The sequence below is a fragment of the Thunnus thynnus genome, chromosome 13 (genome assembly GCF_963924715.1).
Source record: "Thunnus thynnus chromosome 13, fThuThy2.1, whole genome shotgun sequence".
In the NCBI taxonomy this organism is placed as follows: Eukaryota; Metazoa; Chordata; class Actinopteri; order Scombriformes; family Scombridae; genus Thunnus; species Thunnus thynnus.
In genome coordinates, this window is record NC_089529.1 from 28,646,470 (window position 1) to 28,670,370 (window position 23,901).

Below are 23,901 nucleotides of genomic sequence, written 5' to 3' on the forward strand. Positions count from 1 at the left end.
AGGCGCTGTACAAGTACAGCCCATTTACCATTTACAAGTAATGTAAGAATGCCATGAAATGTGTTTTTTTGTCCTAAAAACCAGCAATTCTCCTGCTAAAGCCTCGTACAGCCACCTTTCAAGTAGAAACCAAACCTAAATGCTTTTACAAATGCTTACATTGTTGTAGTGACTGCTTTGATCTGACTTGAAAGAGAAGCAGACTGAGAAAGAGGTAGAAATACTGAAGTGAAAATAAGAAAATCTAGAAAGAAGGGGACAAAAGAGATCGCAAAAGTGTCAAGATAAAAGAACAAGAGGGAGCTTGAGAGGACGGAGTATAGGAGACTGGAAAAACAGGGGGGGGAAGAGTAGAATATCAGACAAAAAAACTGAAAGAAAATCTTCATTTTGAAAGAAAAGAATATATAGGTATAAAAAAAACAAATAAGAGATTTATGTGACAGGAAAGAAACACTGCAGAGACGAGTGTGACGGGAATAAGGGGTCAGATAGAGAAGGACTTTGATGACGGATATCTAATAACAGTGTTTCAGTGGTGTGTGCAGCAAGATGAACAATGATTCATCAATCACTGCTGCTTTCCTTTCTGAATCGTTATTTCAAATAATAAAAAAAAAAAAAAAGTAGGAAAACATCCCATCAGTGATGCACAGATCATTTTTGAGCGACGCTCCAAAACCTCTCATTGTCCGTATAATATGACAGTCAGAGTCTCTGGTAATATGTTTTTTTCTTCCCTCTCCCCCCTGTGTTAATGCATCTTTGGTGACAACCAGCCAATTGAGAATGAAATATAGCCCAAACGATCCAATTATGTCAGAAAAAGGGGGAGCGAACTCGTTGGAGCATGGCTAAAATCTAATCTTACTCTAATCTCTTCCAACCCCTTGGCAGGTAGCAATCGAGGATTCAAATCCTATTTCAGGATATCATATTAACCACAAACACACACACACACACACACACACACACACACACACACACACATCCCACCCAGAGCTGTCAGTTCTTTATCAGAACCGTAACCGTCATATCCACCTGGTTGTAATGCCTTGTCAACAGAATGTATCCTTGCATCAGACGAACGCCTTTGTGGAAGTAAAATAGCAGCGTGGGTGAATTTGATTTATTTCCTGACCAATTTAGAGCAAAGACAAAAGGAATACATATGAAGCAATAAGTAGGCGAGTGAAGGTGGGACAGGAAGGGGGGAAAAAAAAGCAATAGAAGAAGAGAGAGGAATTGTGAGGTTTGTTTTTTTCTTACGCTGGAATGAGATGGGAAGTGCTTCCTGCCGGAGCCGAGACGCCAGAAGTTTTCACATCATGGAGACTGTGATAGACTCACATTAGGCCACGACTCTTCCTGTACAGAGATTTGTTAGTGCCCCGCAATCTTCGCTCTACATGGGAACATGATGGTCCTGAGATTGAAATTGCGCTAACAGGCAGAGGCACACAGCAGGAGGTTAAGTTCAATATCATTCAACATAAAATGTTCACAACATGTTATTACAGCAAACAGTCATACTGAGACAATTGTGTTTTCATCTCGTACATCTGGTATTTCTACTGTTTCTAAAATCGCTACATGCTCTTATCCTACTTTAACAACTGTGTTGTTATTATTATTTATTTTCATAATTACTATTGTAGTAGTATCTCATATTTGTATAGTAGTTTAGGGTAATGATGTAAAACCAATCAAGGGAATGCAGATGAAAATAACTGTTAATATTTATTAATAAAATGGTCTCTGTTAAGTAAGCCAGTAAAATAAATAGATTAAAAACTCAAAGGTTGGTTTTCAAAGTGAATATATGAAATTTGGGGTGTGAAAATAACATTTTTTGACCTGCAAATGACTGTTTTGTGTGATAGAATCTTCACTCAGCTTGTTCTGGAGGTTTCTAACATATCACATTTGGGCTTAATAGACAGATAATCAGTTGTCATGGAGCGGTAGATGCTCAGTAGTTGACAATTAACTATGAGATTGTCCTCTAACCTTAACAAAATGATCAGCTTAACCCAAAGTATGATCTTTCCCTGAACCCAACCAAGGTTTTTGGGCCTAAACCTAACCAGACCTTAACCACAGCGTTGTCACATCATAAAACATTATTATTTTTTAACAATGATGTTTAACAGTTAACAGAAAGCAGACAAATGATGTTGTTCTGCTGGTTACTGCCGATAGAAACAATACTGTGTGTAGTTCTGGTGTGTGTCTCTAATGTGGTCGAAAGTTCAAGAATAAGTGAGTTATTGAGCCTCGAATGTGGATTGTTTTGTCAACATATAACAGTTTTGTGATGTACTTTGAAGTCAGAGAAAAAAGACGCTGCTTATAACTTGAGATCTTGGATCATAATCATCAAATTTTTGATTTTTCCTCCAGTAATTATTTTTTACAGTTACATCCATGCCTGTGTGAACTGGAAATGTTGACAAGCAAATGCAGCACGTAACTCTGGAGCAGATGCGTCTATGCGTCGTATATATTTATTTTATTTTTGTATATAACTGATACTGTTCTACGAGGACTGATCCATATCCTTGTGAGGACTTGTTCTGTATTTCTGAGGACCCTCATTGACATAATTCCCTAGCTCCTGAAACCAAACATAATTATAACATTCACCCTAAAAACAAGTTTTAACTCATTAATTGCCCTTTAAAGAGGACCAGACAAAAATGGCCCCCGTCTTAAACCTGCATTAACAGATTTTTTGTCCACTTGTTTTCAACAGAAACAAATAGTTAACACAACACTGACATATCATCATCTTTTCTAGTTGATATATTGAACTTTTTAGCAACCAGTTGCTTATTTCCACATCCAGCAGTTATGGAGCAACATTATCATTCATTTGGAGTCGTGTTTCTGTCCACCTGGTGAATGTAAGTCCAATATTCACTCTCTTTTAGCTCTGTTTTTGCTCTCTACCAACTCCTGGGGCAAATATCTGGCTCTTTAGCTGCTAAATGCTCCACTATGCTCACCGGCTAGTCTACAGCTAACTGTGTCTGTTTGCCGTTTGGTGCTGAGCAGGTAGTTTAGAGGAACTTTTTCCCTGAAAAGTTCATGTTCATGCATTGTCAAAAATATCAATTATAAGCGCTTGAAGGAGTAAGACTCAAATTGGTCCTCCCAAATATAGCAATAAAAGAACACATACACACACTTCGAGGACCTGCACTGTGACTGGAGTATAAATTGAGAGGATCTGACACTTGAACACTACAGCCCACCTGCATGCTGTGGCTATTTTCAAATTTCTGTGTGAGGATTAAAAATCATCCCACTCTTCTTGACGTTGTGACAAAACCACTCAGAGCCACGAGCCGATATTTACAGGAAGCGGTAAAGGTGTCAGAACGCTTCAGTAGATTCAGACCTGCAGAGGAGGTCTCTGTAGACTTCCTGTCTTCCTGTCACTACGGCGGTTGTGGATAAAATACGTGATTTTTTTTTTTTTTTTTCCACAGGGATGGTTTCCATTGATATCAACACACACACTGTATTCAACTGGAGGATTGTGAGTTTTTGTTCTGAGAGAAGAGCAGCTATTAAAGGCTCTGTTTATGTGGACAGATTCCTACATGACAGCCAACCCTAGCTCTAGTGTTCTGGGTGGTATAGAAGTGTCATATTTTCATGTGGAGTACTCTGTTAAAGGGTTTATTTATTTCAACAGGGATTATCTGTCACAATATATATATAAAGGAAAAGCCAAAGATATTTGATCAGAGGAGGCAACTCTATGCAGTGCTTGTTGGAGCCGTGGACGGATTACCGAGCTGGCCTACCGGTGAAGAGGCTCTACGCCAGAGGCTGTGATTGTTGTTGGAAAGTCAAAGAGCTGAGCTAAATGGCCTGATTACATTTGTTTTTCATATAGAGTTGGGAAGTGGGAGTAGCATGAGTGGGAGACGCTGGTTCTGAAAGTGTTTATCCCCACTGTAAATGTCCATTATCATTTTTTTTATTGGTATTCTGGATATAACTGTTATAGCCATTAGTTTGACTTATTTCAACTTCATTTCAGAGAGTTTGGTGAGGTGGAAGGCTCTAAATACAAAAGTATGATATAAGCCTCGGCTGCAGTTGCTGTGAAGGAGAGGAAGAAGCCATCCAAACATAAAGGATGAGGATTTTCTATATTTTTCTTGTGCAGAGACAATCCAACAATGCATTGGTCTACTTATTGTGTGTGTATCCAAAGCCTGATATATCTTATTCCTGTGTGCCTCTGTTGTCGTCCAGAAACTATTAAACACACGTCAATGGGACACACCGCCGCACTGGGTGACATGTTCCTTCATTATGAAGAGTTTGGTCAGGTTAGTTTATGCAGAAATCAAGTCTCTTTAGAAAATTCTAATATCAGCGATCACATTTTCTGTCTCAGTAGAGTAGTTCTGTGTAAGGCAGACGCCACTGAGCATGTGCAGGAACACTTTGATGTTTACAGAGCTTCACTAGCTTATTGTGCTATATATGTTGACTTTATTTGAGAAATTTACAGTGTACATAGTCAAGAGGTTGTGATATAGCAGACATGTTGATTTGGAGTACAGACAGTTTCAAGAAAGGTGGGAAATGACTATATTTTGTGGAATGTAATGACAGTACTTTGTGTCTCATTTTCAAGGAAAAAGCTGTCATTCTCCTTCTCCTCTTGTGAATACAATCTCCAGGGTAGCAGTACGTCAGGGAGAGGAGTTGCAGTGTTCTGGTCAATACATGGCAAAGTAAATACATAAAAGTCACAGGTACCAGAGATTCAATATAGTAGTTAATAACTTTAACAATGACAATCAAGAAAGAATACAGCTACTCAGATCGAGTCTGAAGGGCGATCGGCTGATCTGTGACGACTCCCCACGGCTTTTCTTTCAAAGTGTCCTCTGAGAGTTGGATTGATATGAGTTTTCAATCTTAGGGTAAGTTTAATGAGGTATGTCCCACTTCTGTGGGATGAGAGCTTGTCCAATATACAGAGCTGTTCTATCAGTTCTAGATATAGATTATTTCAATTTTAAGTCCTACAGAGATTCGAAAACTTAACTTATTAATGTCAGATCCTCCAATGTGTGTTAGATGTGGTACTGCTGAACGGTATTCTGGTTCTGTCCAGTACTCTGTAATTTCTGGTGTGACATTAATTTAATTGGTTTTCCAAACAATATAAAATAAACATTCAGCCAGACTCTAATTTGGTAATATTAGGTTGCTCTGCCAGGACAAGAGCTCTCAAGGCAGCAGCTAAGAAATGAATAGCACTAAATTAAACGTCTCCATTGTCCCCGTGTTTCAGGAGATGGTTCAATGAAATGCTTGCTATTGTTAAGATGGAACAGATATAACTCATGAGCTCTGCTGCTATGGTGAATCTTTATTCTATGCAAACTACCTTACCCTGCATACTGACTGATATTCTGGCCGCACCCATGTGTGTTTTCTTTTTGTTTTGTTCTGTTTTTCTTCCCGTTGACCTTCCTGATGGAAGGGGCAGGCACCTGTTTTGCAGATATCTCCTGTTGATTGGCAGCTTTGGACTATTCCTGGTAGTACTGGATATGACTCCTTTCTGTTGTCTGCTGTAATGGTGTTGGGTGTTTTGTGTGTGTTTATTTTTATTGTAAAAAAAATTCTGCTTGAGTTGTATAAAGGACAGGAGGCCGAAAGCAGACATGCCAATGAAAAAAAAAGAAAACATCCACTGACAGGAGTGTGAGCAAGTTTCCAAATTAAAACTTTAATCTCCTTCGCATTACCCCTTGCTCTCTGGACCCACAGAGGGTTAAGCCTCAACACTTATTAATTACAAGTCGGGTAATATGGAGATTAATTAAATACATATCATCTAATGCCTTATCTTTGTGGTTGTTTGATTTTAACACGGCGTTCAGCCTTTATGATAAGACAATTTAAAACAAGTGCTTTCAATTAAATTCATTTCCGACCATCAGTTTTTCAAGTGTCTTCCCTTCTCAGTGTATCTGTGTCAGTTTCTGTCTGTTTTTGTTTGTGTTTCCGTCTGCATCAACAGCGCTGACACGATCTATTAGTATTCTCGCTGAGCAATGTCACCAGAGGGAAAATAAAAACAGATTAGAGCCAGCACAATTTAAAAGTGTTGTATCTTGACATTAAGTGAACATGGACAAGACTTTAATCTTATGCCTTGCAAAAACAAGAGAGTAAAAATTGATCTCATGCAGGTTGTGGTGAGAATACTTGAAAGGCTTCAGACTAGAGAGAAGCTGAGCGACGGAGAACGAACGAGCGTCTCCCTCCTCTCGTCCTCCTCCCACATCCTGGTTTTAAGTAGAAGTGGACGGCGGTGGGTAGAGCTCAACGATTAGTCAGTAGACAGAAAATGAATTGCCAAGTATTTTGATAACCGATTTATCATTTTGAGTCATTTTTTTAAGAAAAAAATACAAAAATTTTAAATGTGAATATTTTCTGGTTTCTTTAGTCTTCTTTGACAGTAAACTGAATATTTTTGGGGTTGTGGACTGTTGCTCAGGATTAAACAAGACATTTGCATTTTGGGAAATTTTTCAACAAATAATCGAAAGTAATCGACTGATTAATCTGCTGCGATACGCGAGACTACACACTGAACCCTGATCGATCAGAGCTTTTGGTCTCTGACAACCTGCAACACATATAAAGGTGATCAGAGACAAGAATAAGAATTTTCTCCAAGGTTGCTCCTCAGTGAGTCAGTCAAAAAATATTTCTCTCTCAGGGTTATATTCTTATTCATTTCCTCTTCATCGTCCCTGTGAATCGAAACTTTGTCACATGTTCTTTTTCCATTTCCGTCACTCTTATTTCTTTCATCTTTCTAATATAAACAGTTTTTCATATTGCATAAAAATCTAGTCTAAAAAAGTAACTCTCACTGAAAGTAATATATGTAAAGCACATAACAAATCTGGAATTAAAGAATATTTGCATTAAAGTCATCTTACCCATCGTTACTGACAAGATTTCCTGTTTTAATGATGCTTGTTGTGCTGTCTATTTTTGTTTATTTGTTGCCGATCTCTATCTTTATTTTCCTCTTGTCGCCTATTATTTTTGCAGCTGTCACAACCTCATTTCCCCAAAGCACAATCAATACAGTCTCATCGTGTTCTCTTTCTTGTTTTCTATTCCACTTCTGCACACCCTTTTATCCTTTCTCTCTCTTCTTGGCAGCACTTTATATCTACAGCTGGGATCAAAGGTTAATAACTTTTCATGCTCCGTCCTCATATCGCCCGCCTTCAGATAACAACGGAAATGATTGGATGTTTTTGACATGGCAGAAATTGTAAACCTGCCCGCTTTCCTGCTCTTCCCTTTGCTCCACTCCTTTGTCCTCGCCGCCGACGCCTTCTTCAAATGATCTGCCTCCGTTCCTTGCGCGGTTTGAACACCGTGGTCAGAACAGTTCAGTGTTATAAATATATAAGCGATGGAGAGTTGAAACGGGCCACCGTCGTGTCACACAGAAAATCAGAGGTTAAATGGCAATCTTGGCAGATACCGGTGCAGCTGATTGCTTCGCAGGGCTTTGTGAACAGCCAAGTGGACAACCTGAACGCTCAGCTGGGAAAATAACCATCCTCTCAATTATTTAGATCCGTGTAAGCTGAAGGTGAAGACGACAATGAGGAGGTAGAGAGGAGGAGAAAGAAGGAGCAGCCATGCCGTTACAGAGGCTAGAGAGGAATATGGAAGGGGAGGAGTAGAAGACAAAAAGAAAGAGCGTGGACAACATGAACTTCTTCTTTACACCAATTAATTAATTATTTGTTCTGCTTCGTCTCTCTTGTTCTGATTGCGGAACGCTCACAGGTCCTAACGACGCAGGAAACAGGCCTCCTTGACTCGTGATCTCTTTTGTGGTGATGTTAATATGCTGCTTGTTGCTTGTTTTTATCAGGAATGTGTCGAAGCCTTTCTCAATCTGCGTGTCAAAGCCCGACTACTGTTCACAATGCAAAGTCTGCATCTAGACAAGTACCAGAAAATGACCAGAAGTGTTCTTGCTCTGCCAGTTTTATCGAGGATACTTTGGGAGCTGACTTGGGATAGCTAAGTATCCCAAGCTTTTGAGCCATGCTAAAAACTGTTCTACGCCTGTTATTATGTTACTTTATTAAGTTTTAATATTTTTTCAGGTGATAAAATAACCATTTAGATTTCCGATATGTGGCCAATTTATCTGAATAATGACCTGTTTGTAAATGCTGCTGGCTGAGTGACACCGGCCGCTTGCAGCCTGGCTCCTGAGATGATCAGCTGGTCAACTTGTGTGATCATCCTGTGGAGAACAGTCTTGTCATGTTTTCATAGTATTGTGGTATAAAATTCCTCTCAGAGGACAAATGTAGGTCCCAGAGATGAAACCTATGTGTTGCTGCCTTGTTAGTCTGTCTGAAGGTAAAGTGAAGCTTCATGTTTTTACTGGACAGAACAACAGCGCTGCATCTGTGGACTTTGGGCTCCTTATAAGTACAGATATCTCCACATTTCAATAAAAATAGATAAATATAAATATAGTAAAATGAACAGATTGGTCTATATTAAATTTCATTCTTTTTTAATAGATATAACATTGGCATAATTGACTGCCTCTCACTGTCTGGGGTTATTTTTTTCTCTTTCTTGTAGAGATTTGAGTTGAGATGATTTCATCACAGTACAGTCAAGTACAATTGTGTTGAAGTGTAATCACCAGAGCTCAGCTGGTGGTGTCAAGAGCGCTGCTGTTTCAATTTCAAATGATCGTACTGTGTCCTTCTGTTCTAAGAAGTTTGGACCAATTTACCAAGTTCAAACTCTCAAGTATGCAAGTCTGAACTTGGCATTCTCTATAGTGAAAACCAAAAAGTGTTTTTGGTTTTCTGGGCCTGATTTCCTATTTTTGTTATTTTTCTTTCCTTTTCTGTAAAGTGTTACATGAGCATCTGCAGTTACATGTTATGATAAATGAAATAAAAAGAGTGTAGGGTGAAATTTAGGGTCAGAGATTAAGATAGGGACATCAGATCCAAAAGGAGCACAATAAAAAACAAAAAAAAAGCGACAGACAAGAAGTGAGTAGAAGAAGAACATGAAGAAAGAATCAGAAGATGGCTAGAAAGGAGGGGTGAAGCTGGGGCAGGAAAAAAAGAGGATGATCAAGCTAATTAAGGCAGAAGGAGAGCAGAGGAGATGCGAGGGCAGGGTCAAGACGGACAGAGGGAATACGAGAGGAGAGCATATGAGATTAAGGTGAGAGAAGAGACTGAAGACAGCAGAGTCGAAACAAGAGCAGAGGCGGAGGAGAGGAGAGGAGAGGAAGACCGTGGAGAGAGAGGGGCAGAAAAAGCAAAAGAGCAGAAAAGAAGAAAAGAGCTCAAGGCAACGTTCACTGAATCTCTGATCTCTGCGCAGAACACAAGGGTCAGGTTTGGTTTGTAGTGTCATGACATCCTTCTAATGATTAAAAATGTCTTCGGCAGCAGTGTCCTCTGATGTTGACCGTGGAGGTCACAGTGAACTTTCTGTTTCCAGACTCATACTTCAGTCCCTCTAATTAAATACAACAGAAAAAGATGATATTATCTGGTGTTCTTTCTTGCTCGTTTTTGAACTATACATGCTGCAGGTGACTTTCTATCGGGGAAAAAAGGCTTTAAATGTAATTTAAATTTTGTAATTTTTTTGTCATCCCATCCCCAGTATCTCAAAGAGTTGGTTACTGTTCTGCGTCTGTTCTTATACCTGCAGTAAATATATTCAAATGTTGGTGAAGAACAAAAGCGTTGGTGGTTCTCATCACCTGAAGATTGTTAATATTGTGAGTGTTGATAAAAATCTCCGCACAGCCACAATCTGCACAGTGTCAGGATGACAGATTGCTAAAACAGGCTGCTTCAAAATTGTGATTGTTGTTTACAAGATCTTGTTAGATTCCAATTAGGCTGTTTGACACAAATCTAAAAAAAACTTAAAAAAAAAAAAACTGTTAAAAAAAGCGTCATAACAAAGAAAAAACTTCTTTCTTATCTTGTTTCCCATGTTTTGGTTTTAAAGACTTTCCTACTCATCCAAACATTAAATAGAAGCCGTGATCACTAACGGAGCTGTTCTGTCCTCCAGGCTGGAGTCTCCCACTCGCTCCCTGCTAATGGAGGCTCCTAAAGGCATCCAGATCCTGGCCGAGGCCGGAGACATTCAGGCCATCTGCAGGAACGAGCTGCGACTGGAGTCCAAAGACGGAGAGGTGCGTCAACCAGCAGTACAAATGTGTTTCAGTTCTGTTTGAAGGACCAAGACTGCAACAAGAAAATATAGGATAACTACGGTTTATTACATTTTGGGTCCAATTTTCATAGATTTGGTATTAATCAGATATATTTACTAAGTCAGTTGCTGAGATCTGGCAACACTGAGACTGGACCAAGAATTACAAACAGACACATTGCAGCCAAACCAACAGGTTATCTAAGTGTGTTAGGAGGAGAAAACAAAGGCAAACTGTAAAATGACTCCCAAACTGTTCTTCATAAACTTCCATCACAGTTTACAGACTCACTTCCTTCTTCAACTTTGACCTACTATACTTACTTTGGTTGTGTGCACAGTTTTATAGTGTGTTGGGGGATTATTACTGTACCAACATTTCAGTTTTACCTGCAACTAACAAGGTTTAGATAAACTATTGGCTTGCACACAACCTGACAAATCATCTGACCGCCCATCACTTACATTGTACACTTACATAGATCTTCTAATGGCCGGTATGAACAGGAGGAATGATTGCAAGAGAAAACATGTTTCAGTGTTCATTTGGACACCTGATTGTTGTTTTAAGACAGATTTGATGATGAACCCATCCTTGAATCGGTCAGGATCTCTAAATGATTAAAACAGTCTGGAAATCCTCCAGGAACCATGAATGTCCGTACAAACTTTCTTTGCAGTCCATCCGATAGTTCTTGAGATATCTCAGTCTAAAAGAAAACATGTGAGATTTGTAAAATCATGCATATCTATATCTATATCATATCTGCATATCTTTCCCTCTATCATCCTTTCCTTCCCTGCTCCTAAATTCCTCCAACCATCCCCTGATTCGTTACACACATCAGTCCTTGTATTCATCACGGTCGGCCGCGCTGATAAAAGGATTTCCCTCCTTAGTGTGCACCAGTCGATGGACGACTACATATCTTATTTGGAACAAAGTGTACTCCAAAATCAGATAAATCAACCTTTAAAAAAATGTGATGTTTAGTCACCAATTATCTGTTCCATTTATTCACAAAACAGTAACATTTCCAATATAGTCATGTTTTTAAATACTAGGTAATTAACACCATAAATTAAAATTTAGCCTGCAGTGTTTTTAAATCAAACCTGTCATTAAGCTGTCTACTTCATGACATATTGATGGAGCTCAGGGAGCTAAAAATATCCAGTTTTGTCAACAAAAATTATAAATTCTTTGTTACTTCAAACCCGCCTTCTAAACAAAGATAAAACCTCCCACTCTGTGTACTGGCACACTGAGAAATTAACTTTTCTTGTCCTCTGGCCATACTGACTGATAGGATTCAATTCAATATCTCTACTGTCCAAACTTGTTTTTAGCCAAAAAATGAATAAATAAATAAATAAAAGACAAAAAAAAAAACAATCCAAACAATAGTTAGCTTGCTCAGCCAACATGGACCAGCATTTTGCTTATTGGCTGGTGGCAATTACCCACATACTGGACATCCACCAGAATCTGTTAGAGCCTCCCAGAAATGCAAAAAAAAATACAGAACAGACGTTGTTTTTTCTCTTTCTTTCTTCCTCTCATCCTCCCTTCAGTCACAAATACTTTCCTCACTGAGTCTTTCATGTGCTTGCTTTAATAACTTTCTCTTTCCTTTCTTTCCTGCCCTTTTCTTTCTTCTTTCTCCTTCTTCCGCTGTCCTCTTTCTGTCTTCAACTTTGCTTATTTATCATCTTTTTTTTTTCCTTTGCGCTCATCTTCATGTTGCTTCTTTTCCTTCTTTCATCCTTTCCTTCCCTGCTCCTAAAATCCTCCAACCATCCCCTGATTCGTTACACACATCAGTCCTCGCGTTCATCAAGGTTGGCTGCACTGATAAAAGGATTTCCCTCCTTAGGTTGCACCAGTCGTGTCATGTCAGATCTGTTAAAATCAGCGGAGGAGGATTAGGGAGAAGAAAGTGTTTAAAAGTTTCCCACAAAAACAGTTTCATACATCAAGACAGGCCGCTGATATGAGACGGAGAGAGAGACTGTTTCATGAAGGTGCCCTTGGATTCTCTTCGTCCCCGAACGGTCCAATTAAATGTAACCAAAGCAGCGGTCTGAAGCCACGCCTTCACCGTGGCTTCTCGCAGTTTTTACGGATGTGTGGTTGAAAATGAGGCCGTTGAGCTCATGATGGTCAATTCATATAATTAGAGTCACGTTCTCATACTCCATTAGTGTTGCAAATGTCCATTTGTCAAACCTCTGTCGGACTCACCCCCCCTTTGGCACCTCTACCGCAATTACCGAGAGGTTTTGGCCATTAGACACCCACAAACCACACAGGCAGATACAGAAATAGCCTCACACACACACTCAAATAGAAAGTGAAACAGTCACGATCCCTGAAGCCGCTCATAGTCACATAACTGACAGTAGAGGACACATGAAAACTCTTTTAAGGCTTATCTCACGGGCGTTTTGGTCGCCATTTTCAATCAGTCTCTCATATGTCGTACAGAGCAAATACTCTTCTATTTTAAGCAAATATTTCATCAAATAATATCTTAACACAGGACACACAGCCATAGTATAGCTGTTCCAGATGTACGACTACAATGATTGTGTTTTATGCTCAGAGTGCTGCTAAAACACATCCTGTATAGACACAGACAGAGGACTGAAGTTGCTGCTGCAGTCCTGCTACTGCTACTACTTTCACTATGCAGCCTGTGTAGATTTTGTGTCAGCCTCATTGATATCTACCTCCCAAAGTGGCACACAGAGTACAATGCAGAGGCAGAGTTTAATGTAGGTTTATATCACAGATGTGCGCCAGATAGCAAGAAAGTCCCGGGAAATTAAGAGAAAACAATGAGCCTGGAAAAGACTGCTTGTGTCTGTAATTAACACATAAGAAGACACTGGCAATTACACTACAGTGAGAAAGACAAGAAACCCACAGCGTGCGGGTGGTTAAAAGTTTGTTGTCTTGCGAAGGAAAATGGAGATTTGGAATTTTTCGTCCACCACGGGGCGTTCTCAGATTACATTTTGTGGACACCTATCATCACCGACAAATAAGGTCAAAGTCGAAACTTTAAGTGCAGCAGCGATGCATAAAATTCAAGCAGCGCAACACGCCGAAGACACTGCAGCAGCACAACACGATTCAGCGTCTTTTAAGGAAAACAGTGAATCATGCAAAGCCGTAAATGTGAATCTTAAGGTTCATTAATTTCAATGTATATATCTGTTTATTTTGAGTTTTAAAAATGAATGAATGAAAACTGTTGTTTTTTTAATTTTTAATTTATATTGAACCACCTTCTTTGCAGCAACACACAACTTTGGCACGCATGGGGACATAAAATAAAATAAAAAACAAATGTAAAATTTAAAAATCTGTTCAAAAAAATCAGGGAATGTGAGTTTTACCTTTACCTGCCTTATCTATATGTACTTTTGTCCTTCACTAGTGCACATTCACACTCTCAGCTTCACACACACATGAAGATCATCCAGCCACACACACACACACACACACACATTTACACACAGATTCTCGAGTGTTTCACACCCTCATGGTGAAAGATTTGTTCAACAGCAGCTGTCTGAGGTAGTCAGCTGAAACTCTGCTTTAAACGCGTTCTGGGTCATTTGTTGGCGATGCCTCCCCAAGGCGCCTGGTAATGGCTCCTTTACCTTTTTATGGCTGAAGAGCTCCTCCTCTCCTCGGCCAGTGAAACACCGGCCCTGTACGAGCCCCAGGAGGCCGGCGGGGAAGCGGGGAGGAGAGGGCAGGGAGATGGGATTCATGCAGCAGTGGTTTGTGTCTGTGCAGAGGGAGAGAGGCAGTTTGTTCCAATCAATGTGGGGTTGAAGGGAGTGAAATGAGGGAATGAGTGCTTTGTGTGTGTGTGTGTGTGGCAGAAGACATTTTCTGGAGGTTTGCTTTCTCTTTATTGCTCAGGAGACAAGAGGATTGACCTGGGAATCAGCACAGTAAACTTTTTGTGCTTTTTTGTTGTGTTAGTTGTTTAACTGGACAGGATTTCTCTGTCTGACAATGGATTATTTCAAAACATCATTTTCTGTGAATCTTTGAAAAAATCTTGGTTATGGGTCAACAAACCACCTGCCCAAAAGATTCATAATAATTTCTTAACACGTTGAAGTGACACGGTCAGAAGTTGTGTAAATCCTTCATTATTAGCCGTATCTCTTGATGACGGCATCACCATGACATTATGAAACAACATGAGGCCACTGCAGAGCTCATTTCAGGTCATACATCACCATGTGGACAGTGTTAATGAGCAATAAATACAGAAAATGTTTAGAATTTAATTGAATAACAGAATTTGAACAAGTCTGTCTTACGTCACACAAAATCGGAAGCATTTTTTAATCGATTACTTGCCAACTCGTAAATTAATCGCCAACTCTTTTTAATTGTTTGGAGTCATTTTTTAAGAAAATGTCCAAATTCTCTGATTATCTGGTTTCTTTATTCCTGTATGACAGTAAACTGAATGTCTGGGTTTTGGACTGTTGGTCGGGACAAAACAAGACGTTTGAGGACGTCACCTTGCAGTGATCGACATGTTTCACCATTTTCTGACATTTTATAGACCAAACGACTAATCGATTAATTGAGAAAATAATCAACAGATTAATCAATAATGAACATAATGGTTAGTTGCAGCCCTAATTTTTTATTTATTTAATCCTTTATTGAAACAGGAAGTCTCATTGAGATTAAGATCTGTTTTTAAGAGAGATGTGTACAGGATTAAATATACACAGTTTAAGCACAGACAGACGCACACATTTGACATTGTTTTCACATTAAAGAAAAACAATTACAAGTGGAATAGCCTTTTAAAATTCCAAGTGAAATGCAAGAGACGTCAAGAACTGAAATAGTTCAAGCTTTTGTTCTGGAAAAGTAATCTAAGAACATTTATACTAACCAAGAAAACAAATGAAACAACAAGAATTTGCTTGAGAGTGGCATAATTTTAAGTAGGCTGAATGAAGTAGGCTTATGAAGACATAGATTGACGTGAACCCTTTTCAAACCTGATTGGATCAACCCAAAAATGGCTGGGCTTTCATTGGTCTTTACTTCAGGTGAAAAGATGGCAGATATTGTTGTACTTTCTCCAGAGTTCTCCACTAAAATCAGAATCTAAATAAGCTCAAAATGAGAAAAATGGCCGTGCTGCTGCAGTATTATGCTTCAGTTTTGAACCTCCAGGAGGCATCATTGGCTGATTTGTCTGCTACACATCTCACCACGCACAACTGATTTGTAGTAGATATTGTCTTAACATAAACCTGAAACCTAAAACTGACTTTGTCCAATATACGCTGGCTTTTCGACGCTTGGAGAGAATTACTTTTATCCTTCACTTGTGTCTTTTCCTCTGCTTCAGGGATTTAAAGTGGAGCCTTTCAGGTGACAATCCTGCTTTGCTATCCTGTAGGCCGCCACTTCCCCAGTTTATAAGAGATTTCTCGACAAAAATAATACCAGACAAATGCATTCAGGGTGGAGTGGTGTTGAAACTGAATTGAAATATGCTGCAAGAATGGGATGGATGGAATACACAAAATACTATGTCAGAGAAGTTGGATAGATGCTGCTATTGAGTGTGACTTTCAATTGGATCACTTAATAGTCTATGCAACCCACAAAGTGAGTGCACAGAGTGCTGAAGTGTTAAGAGCCAAATGAAATATTTGTGTGAGTCCAGTCCTGTGAGGTAAAAGTCCTGGGAAGAAAAATAAGAGTCAGCAAAGGAGAGCAGGTGAAGAGATTTGCTTTGATAGCAATTAGAGTGAAGAGAGAAGAGACACATGATTCAGCATGATGCAGCATTAGCTGAAGTAAAGATGAAAGGGAAAAGCTGAGTTTTTAGCCTATAAAGACAGAAAAGGAGTAACTCCTCTGGTCTGAGTAGAGAGGAAGGGAGGGAGGGCCAGTCCAGTAGGGAAGATACTGTATATGTAGGTTGAATATACTGGATAGTATATGATGTTTGCAGTCACACACACACGTTTATTGAGGAGTGACGGGTGAATTACAGGAGACTGAAAGTGAATCGAGCTTTAGTTGATTCTCTGCCAGAGGTTACACATCCTGACCATCCATAGAAGAGTCCTGTCCAGCTGGTCTGAGTCCAAAAATGTTAATTCACAATCAGCAAGAGACTCAACTTAACTTAGATATGTTACAGATCAAAGTCTTTCCAGGTGCTGGGGAGTACTACTTTTGCGTCTCCAGAGGGAGCTGTGTGAAATCTGATAAATTGACTCAAGTGATGTAACTTGAGTCAGTGTTGGTCGGGGCCACAGACTGTAAAAAATATGGACATAGTCACCGTGACGTTACCCATTGGTTTGCAAACTGCCGTTTTGAAACCTTGAGTGTAGCGATTTGACCATCGCCATCTTGGATTTGGCCATCGCCATGTTTGATTTTTGGAGCCAGAAGTGACCATATTTGGATGAGAGGGTGGAGCTGACCATAGTGCTAGCTGCTAGCTTGGTTAGCACGGTGCATTTACAACATGGATGTATTATCCATGATTTACAAACCATGGTTAACAGTGATAATGCTAATGCTAATGCTAATTTTCGCTAGGGAAAAATAGGCCTAAAACCATTAAAACAAAATGTACTCACTGGAAAAACTGATCATCCGACTCATTGGTGGGTCGTTTATCACAACCAAATGCTGAGCAAGACTTTTATTTAGGTGACTTGACTTTAGGCAACATTGTTACAATTAACTTTAGTGAACTGAAAACACACTGTGAAATAGCAGCAGCTATTATAGCAATGGTTACGTTACATAAGCAACATTGTCGCTGTGGTGGCGACTTGTCAATCACAACATAACCACACCCTAAAGCAAACCCTTTTTTTATCGTTTATTTTACTCTAAATGGGACTATAATTTACAAAATGAACATCATGTTGTATTGAAGAAGACTTGGAACTAGTGATTGAGACCATAAACTTATTAGGAAACAGTTTACTGAGGTAATAAATCAAGTGAGAAGTAGGGTCATTTTCTCATAGACTAACATACAATCAGACTTCTTTTTGCAGCCAGTGAAGTCGCCCCCTGATGGCCATTAGATAGAATGCAGGTTTGGCTTCATTTTTCAGCCCTGGACGTGGCTGCTTGGTCGTGGCTGGAGATTACAAGTTTGAAAATGAAAAAAGTGGACGGACTGGAAGATCCGCCACCTGGAAGTAGCCTATTTTCCTCATCATATTAAGGTTTTCTTTTAATGACATCTTTAACATTTCTCAACACAAAAACACGAATGTGTCCTTGATAACTCAACAATATGATAGGTTAATGTTAAGGTCATCCGTTTTAATTATTTCTCCTTCCATTCTGAGCAATAACGTGTTTGTTTTGGGGTTTTTTGTCAGTTTTTGATAGCAGAGGGCTACAGAAGAGCTACTGTTTTGGGTCATCTGCCATCAGAGGGCTTCATTCCATTTCAAATTGTCACCGCAACCCAAATCCAAACGTCTTTATCTCTGTCAATAAAAGGTATTTTATAGCCTGTGATTGTAAAATGTGAAGTTGCTCATTTAATTTTGTATTTCCAAGAATATGTGGATGAGGATATTTAATATGTCTTTCTTAAAACATGGTCTTCCTCAATTAATACTGAGCCACGTCATCCAATAAAGCACTCCAACTGAGCTGTGAGAGCGTTAATCACGGATCCTTTCTAAGATATGGAACAAAACCAGCTGAGGCATCATGGCAGACAGGCTGGAAATAAAGCAGCTGACATTAGCTGGCCTGATTCACTCAACACTCAACGGTTCATAAAAACTTTTTAATCCCGCTGCTTTTGTTGTTAAACTGTCACATTCAGTCAGTCTGTCAGTCAAACTGTCGGGTTTTATCATGTTTTATGTGAGCAGCCTGCTTTCAGAAAAGGACAGCAGAAAACGGTTCTTCTGTCCGCCCATCAGACTGACAGGAACCATTGACTGTACTGACAAAATTAAAACAAAGAAATAAAAACAAGGATAAAATCTTGTAATTAAATGTTGAGTAATGTAGTGGTTGTAATTTTAAAAAATGAACAACAAATGAGAAAAACAATACAGCCTCTCTGCTCCCGAGTCCCAACTGACAGAAAAAAAACACATGGTGCAGGCACGAAATATTCTTCCAATTTAAATACGTTAGTTTGAAAGTCGTGCTGAGTGTCATGAAGAAAATGGAAAATTCATGTCCATGTACATGAATCTATAGATTAAATTTCATGACTGTTTCACAAACTGCCGTGAAATTGGGTTGTTGAGACTCAGATTCAGCTCCATTCTCGCCGCTCCTGTTGCCTTCCACTTGCCTTTTTTTCCATTGACTTAATTTGTATGCAATCACCAAAACTTTGCTTTGTGTTCAGCCTGAAAACACCTTGAACCTTGGAAAGCAAACAAGCATCTTTCCAAAAGTGTCAGCAGTAAATGCCAGAGTATTTCTTGAACAACCTCAAACTGAAATTCCTCATTGTCAACGTCCTCTTAGCCATCTATTTCTCTATTTTCTTTTTGTTTGTCCCACCTGAGCTCCACTAATTGTTTACCCTTTTTCCACTCTCACCAGTTTTCTCTCTTTCTCTCTCCCCCCCCCCCCAACAGATCTCTCTGGATGCTCGGAGGATTCGCCTAATGCGGCTGCCTGAGGGAAAGGCCTCCACCAGCTCCTCGTCCTCCGGGACCAGGCAGACTGTCTACGAGGTTTGCGTATGCCCCAACGGGAGGCTTTTCCTGTCCCAGGCCGGCACCGGATCCACCTGCCAAATCAGCAACAACGTCTGCCTCTAGGACTGATCCATACAAATATAAATAAATACACAGATATCCTGAAAGAAAGACGGGCAAAAACAGACAGATGTACACACATTGCCTGCCTCTAGGACTGATTCACAGCAGACACACACAAAGAACACAAAGACTGCCAGATATGACAGAAACATATAAACAATCATAGATACCGCACCTATACAGACACACCTATATATACACCGTACAACCACAAACACTCAGACTGATATTTAGGCTCAACCGATATGTTTTAAAAGACCGATACCAAACCTTTGTGATTGAAGCTGCCAACAGCCAGTATTTTGCGCTGGTGCTTCAATGCTACACTCTCTCTGAATTTTTTTACATTTCAGACTGGAAAAGCCTCTGAAAACAGCATTTAAGACACTGAAACTCTCCACTGAGTCTCATCCACATCTCTTTAAGCTCTTTATACATACAGTATAATAGGAAATATTAGGCTTTTAAATTGAAACACGTAAATAACAGAAACATTTGCAAGTTTTAATGACTTTTTAACGCAATTGAGGTACCGTACTGGGAATGTATTACATTGAATGGCTGATAACACTATTTAATAAAAAGCCAGTATTGGTAATATATATCGGTCTGATCCTAACAGTCATACATGACACACAAATACAAATGCACACAGGCTTACACACACACACACACGCATACACACATATTTCAACACACAAACACACACACAAACTCTTTGCTCGTAGGAGCCTCCTGCTAGAAACTGAGAGCAAAATCTCCAGAGATTTACTAAAAGAGACGCTGATCTGCTCTCTTACTCCCTCAAGAGTATTTCAGTACCAGAATCACTAGAGTGATCACCTGCGGCAACAGGCCCCACCCCCTCCCCCTCTCTTCTTCTTCTTCTTCTCCTTTTTCCATTCATCTTCTCCGCTTCCTTTACTGATGCTGAGATAATGAAAGGATTTTTACTTTTCTCATTGTTCATACGGCATTTGAAGTCTTGTAGGCACATTAGAGCACTTAATGATTGTTAATACTAATATAAATTGGATCAATATATAAAATAGTACAATTAACTTTTACCTACAATCAGTATTTTCCAAGGCAAACACACCTGAAACAGCAAAACACATATTAGATCCAGATGTATTTTCTCTATTTATGTCTACTTTATATTTGCATTAAGTGCCATTAGTGTGCCTACGTTTCAGTGCATTAGTAGTGACTTACCACATTTTGGTTTTGAGGAAAGCACTAAACGCGATAATGGGAAATATTTCTAACCAAACTTTGACTTTGGTTCAGTTAAAAGTCAACAAGAGGAAGACAGAACATGTCTTTTGTGCATTGAGACTCAAGTTGTATTTCAGTAAGTGCATCCTGTTACAATCTGCCCATGTTTACATCATACATCACATCAAATTAGCTACACAGTGCTAGTAGCAGTTCGTTCATGGGAATTATTTGTTTAGAAAGTGTTTGAGTGGCTGTAGATTTAATATATATTTTTTTTTATTGTCAACAAATCTCATGTTTGGAGCCAAACCAACAACATGTCACCGAGTGCAGCGGTGTGGCTCATTAACATGGTTTTAATAGTTTTTGGACAACAATGGAGGTCTACAGCACAGAGGAATAAGATATATCTGACTTTGGATACACACACAATACTTAGTAGAGCTCAGTTCATTGTTGGTTTGGCTCTAAACATGAGATTTGTTGACAATAAATAAAGAAAATCACCAGCTTTATCCTTCAACAACAGCAAAACTGATCTTACCATCTTGGATTTGGATGTTTAAAAATGTCAAACAGCTGATTTTTCTCTATGTTGTAGCGCAAAGATGTCATCCAGTTCTTATACTTCTTGTGATATGATGTGAGCACTGTTCTGTTACATAGGTTTTTTTTATTATTCTGGTGTAATATTTTGAATGGAGATCTGATTTAAGACTGTCGCTGTTCTGTTTTGCCTGCATAAATTCTGTCCACACCGTTTCCTGACAAAACAGCATCATCCTACAACTACTCTGACAAAGAAGAAAGTTATAAAAACAACTCAACACTATGTTATAACCCTTAACACAGAAGGGACACTGGTCGAACCTCGGTGGTGATCACCCTACTTGTTTCTTGCACTGGGACATTTTTAAAAAAAAAAAAAAATGGACAAAATAACAAACAAATGCGAGCCACTCTGTTGAAAGAGGGGAACTGTGCCTGTGCCTTATGTCGATGCACTTGTGGCAAGAAGAAGCACATCACACAGACTTTCTTTGACATCAGCGAGTACATGGTCTCTGATTTCAGTTCATTTTCATCCGATTCACGACTCTTTCCCTCTGTGCGAATGCAAAGACCTTTAGCCTTTAGCTCCCCCCCTGCTGTCAACACCTGACTCTGCAAAAAAAAAGGATGTGTCAGTTTTGTTTTCATTTTTACCACTTTTTAGCTTCCCCAGTTTGGGATGATGCACTTGATACTTGGCTTTTCGTGTTCAGGCACTCGGTGTGAAAACATGTATGTGTTGCTGTTAATATTTAAATGCCAAACATGTGATCCTGTGGAGTTTAGTTGGCAGTTTATGGCAGCGATGGGTCTGATTTCCACCGCTTATCGCAGCTCAGTTGGCCAGAAATATCTAGTTTCTTGTGTATTTTAGCAAGATCAGAAGAAGTTATTGCGCCTTTGTTCAAATCAAACATCTATGTTAGAACATTCACTGACAATATATTTAATTTTATATGCATTTGTGGAAGCCTCAACCTTCTCTGTAGATTCATCACCACACCTCTAACATTACACATTGTCATTTGAGACATTGTTAATATAAAAAATAGCGATTATAGGGGCATTTGTATGGTTATGTTTAGGCACTCAAAGCAATCTATTAGGCTTAGGCAAAGATTGTGGACTTGGTTAAATATTGAAAAAGTGAACAATGACTTGGAACATGACACAGGACGTGTTTACTTTTTTAATATTTCACCAAAACCACAATCTTTCCTTAACATTAACTGAAGTGTAAACCTAACAACACGCATGCTGGGAATTGCCACCTACCTATGAGTTTTGTACTGTACAGGAACGTAGCACTTCTTATAAAAAAAGGTTGTACGTTATCCAAGCAGCAATTTCCTCCTAAATATATTTGTCAAGGTCATTTAGTAGCAAATAAACATACTTTTTAGGAGACAGGGTTAAAGAGGGTGGGCAATATTCAACACATGAACAGGCTCAGAACTTTGAAAGACAACAGATTTTATGTGAAAACTCGCATGAGATACTAGATATTTTTGGCTAAGCTGCTTGTCATAGCTGTTGAACACGCTCATAGTAGCTTTATTTCTATTCTCTGATGTTTAAAGTGTCACATCCTTATTCAAGAGTCAGGTGTACCAGCCTTCTCACTGTCTCAGCTTCTCTGTCGCTGTATATTAGAGAACTTTCAGAAAATATTTCACAGCAAAATTGAACCTATCTGATGTATTTGTTTTTTTGAATACACGTACACAAGAGAAATACATCTTTTTATACGGTTGTATATGTAAATAATGTACACATAACCGCATTGGTGCGCATCAGACAATACACGCCGATGAAAGAAAAATACTGCTCTTTTGCAAAAAGGAAAACCTTTTTTATAATGTACATCAGTATGTGTTTTTATATAAAAAGGGTAAAAAAAAAAATGAAATTTATTGGGTTAGCATGTACAGCAATGTATACAGTGTTCGCCTGTGGAGAACAAGCTAGTTTTGTTTTTATGCCTTCTCCTTCCTGTACTCTCCTGCTGAGCTCAGATGTTGCACACAAACACAAACCTGCTTTTCTTTTTGTTTTTGTTCTTGTTGTTTCTGTTGGGCCCGAGGTCTTTGCATTCTCTCCTAGTGTGCTGTGTGTAATATTTGTGCTACTATGAGTGAGCTTTTGTTTTTTGTTTTCCTGCTCCACAGAACGTGTTGAATGATTCTCAGAGAAGCAAAACACAGAAACCAAAAGTAAAAAAGAAAATTAAGCAGAGAAGGAAATGATACACAGGGTTGTGGAGAAACACGTTGCAAAGATCAAAATCAATATTATCAGACTAAAAAGATTTGAGAAAATAAGTCATTTCTCCAAAGGGGATGAAGTTCATTATCATTAATTCTGTAGTAATAAATAACACTTCTTTAAAGTAGCTACACATAATTGTTATTTATTAACACTTGTTTGTTAAAACCCAATCAAAATCACTAATTTCTTTGAGCCCAGAATCCACAAACTTTGGTGTCAAAATGATCTAAAGGTGATCAGATGATGTTACTGATCAGGCCTGACCCAGTGGGTTGTGTTGCCGATCAATAATACTGACCTGATCACATTCTATAAGCGGCTCTTCCAGCCCTGTGTATTCATGATGAGCACTCTGCTCCTCCTTTCTCTGGCTTCTTTCTGGCATTCATTTTTCTTCATTCTTCAGTCTGAAACTGCCGTTCATGGAGTAGTTTTCAAAGATGCCAAAATAAAAGGCGTTGTTCAAATTGATTGCAGTAGTCATTGGATCTTCCCTGACAAGAAAAATAAATACTATTAATTCTACATATTGAACTAGAAACATTTTCACTGCAGGGTTTTTCATGAAATCTGTTGTTTTGAGCGTGGATCTGCCTTCAATAGAGGGTCAAAGTCCTGCCTATTTTCCATTACAGCTGAATGAAATAAATAAAATGTTGTGACTTGTGTTGTTTTAACACGACTATAGCCTACAATGATCATTTTGTTAGTATTCAG

At 39.0% G+C, this 23,901-nt stretch overlaps 1 protein-coding gene across 1 annotated transcript in view; it reads left to right on the plus strand.

The window, feature by feature from the left end:
* Positions 1-23,866, plus strand: part of sgcd (sarcoglycan, delta (dystrophin-associated glycoprotein)) — a 184,231-nt gene extending 160,365 nt beyond the window's left edge. Inside the window, exons 7-8 of the mRNA XM_067608896.1 lie at positions 10,159-10,282; positions 18,958-23,866. Of these exons, the coding sequence (XP_067464997.1) occupies positions 10,159-10,282; positions 18,958-19,143 (310 nt within the window). The 3' untranslated portion in view covers positions 19,144-23,866. The remainder of the gene's footprint in view (positions 1-10,158; positions 10,283-18,957) is intronic.
* Positions 23,867-23,901: the final 35 nt, after the last annotated feature.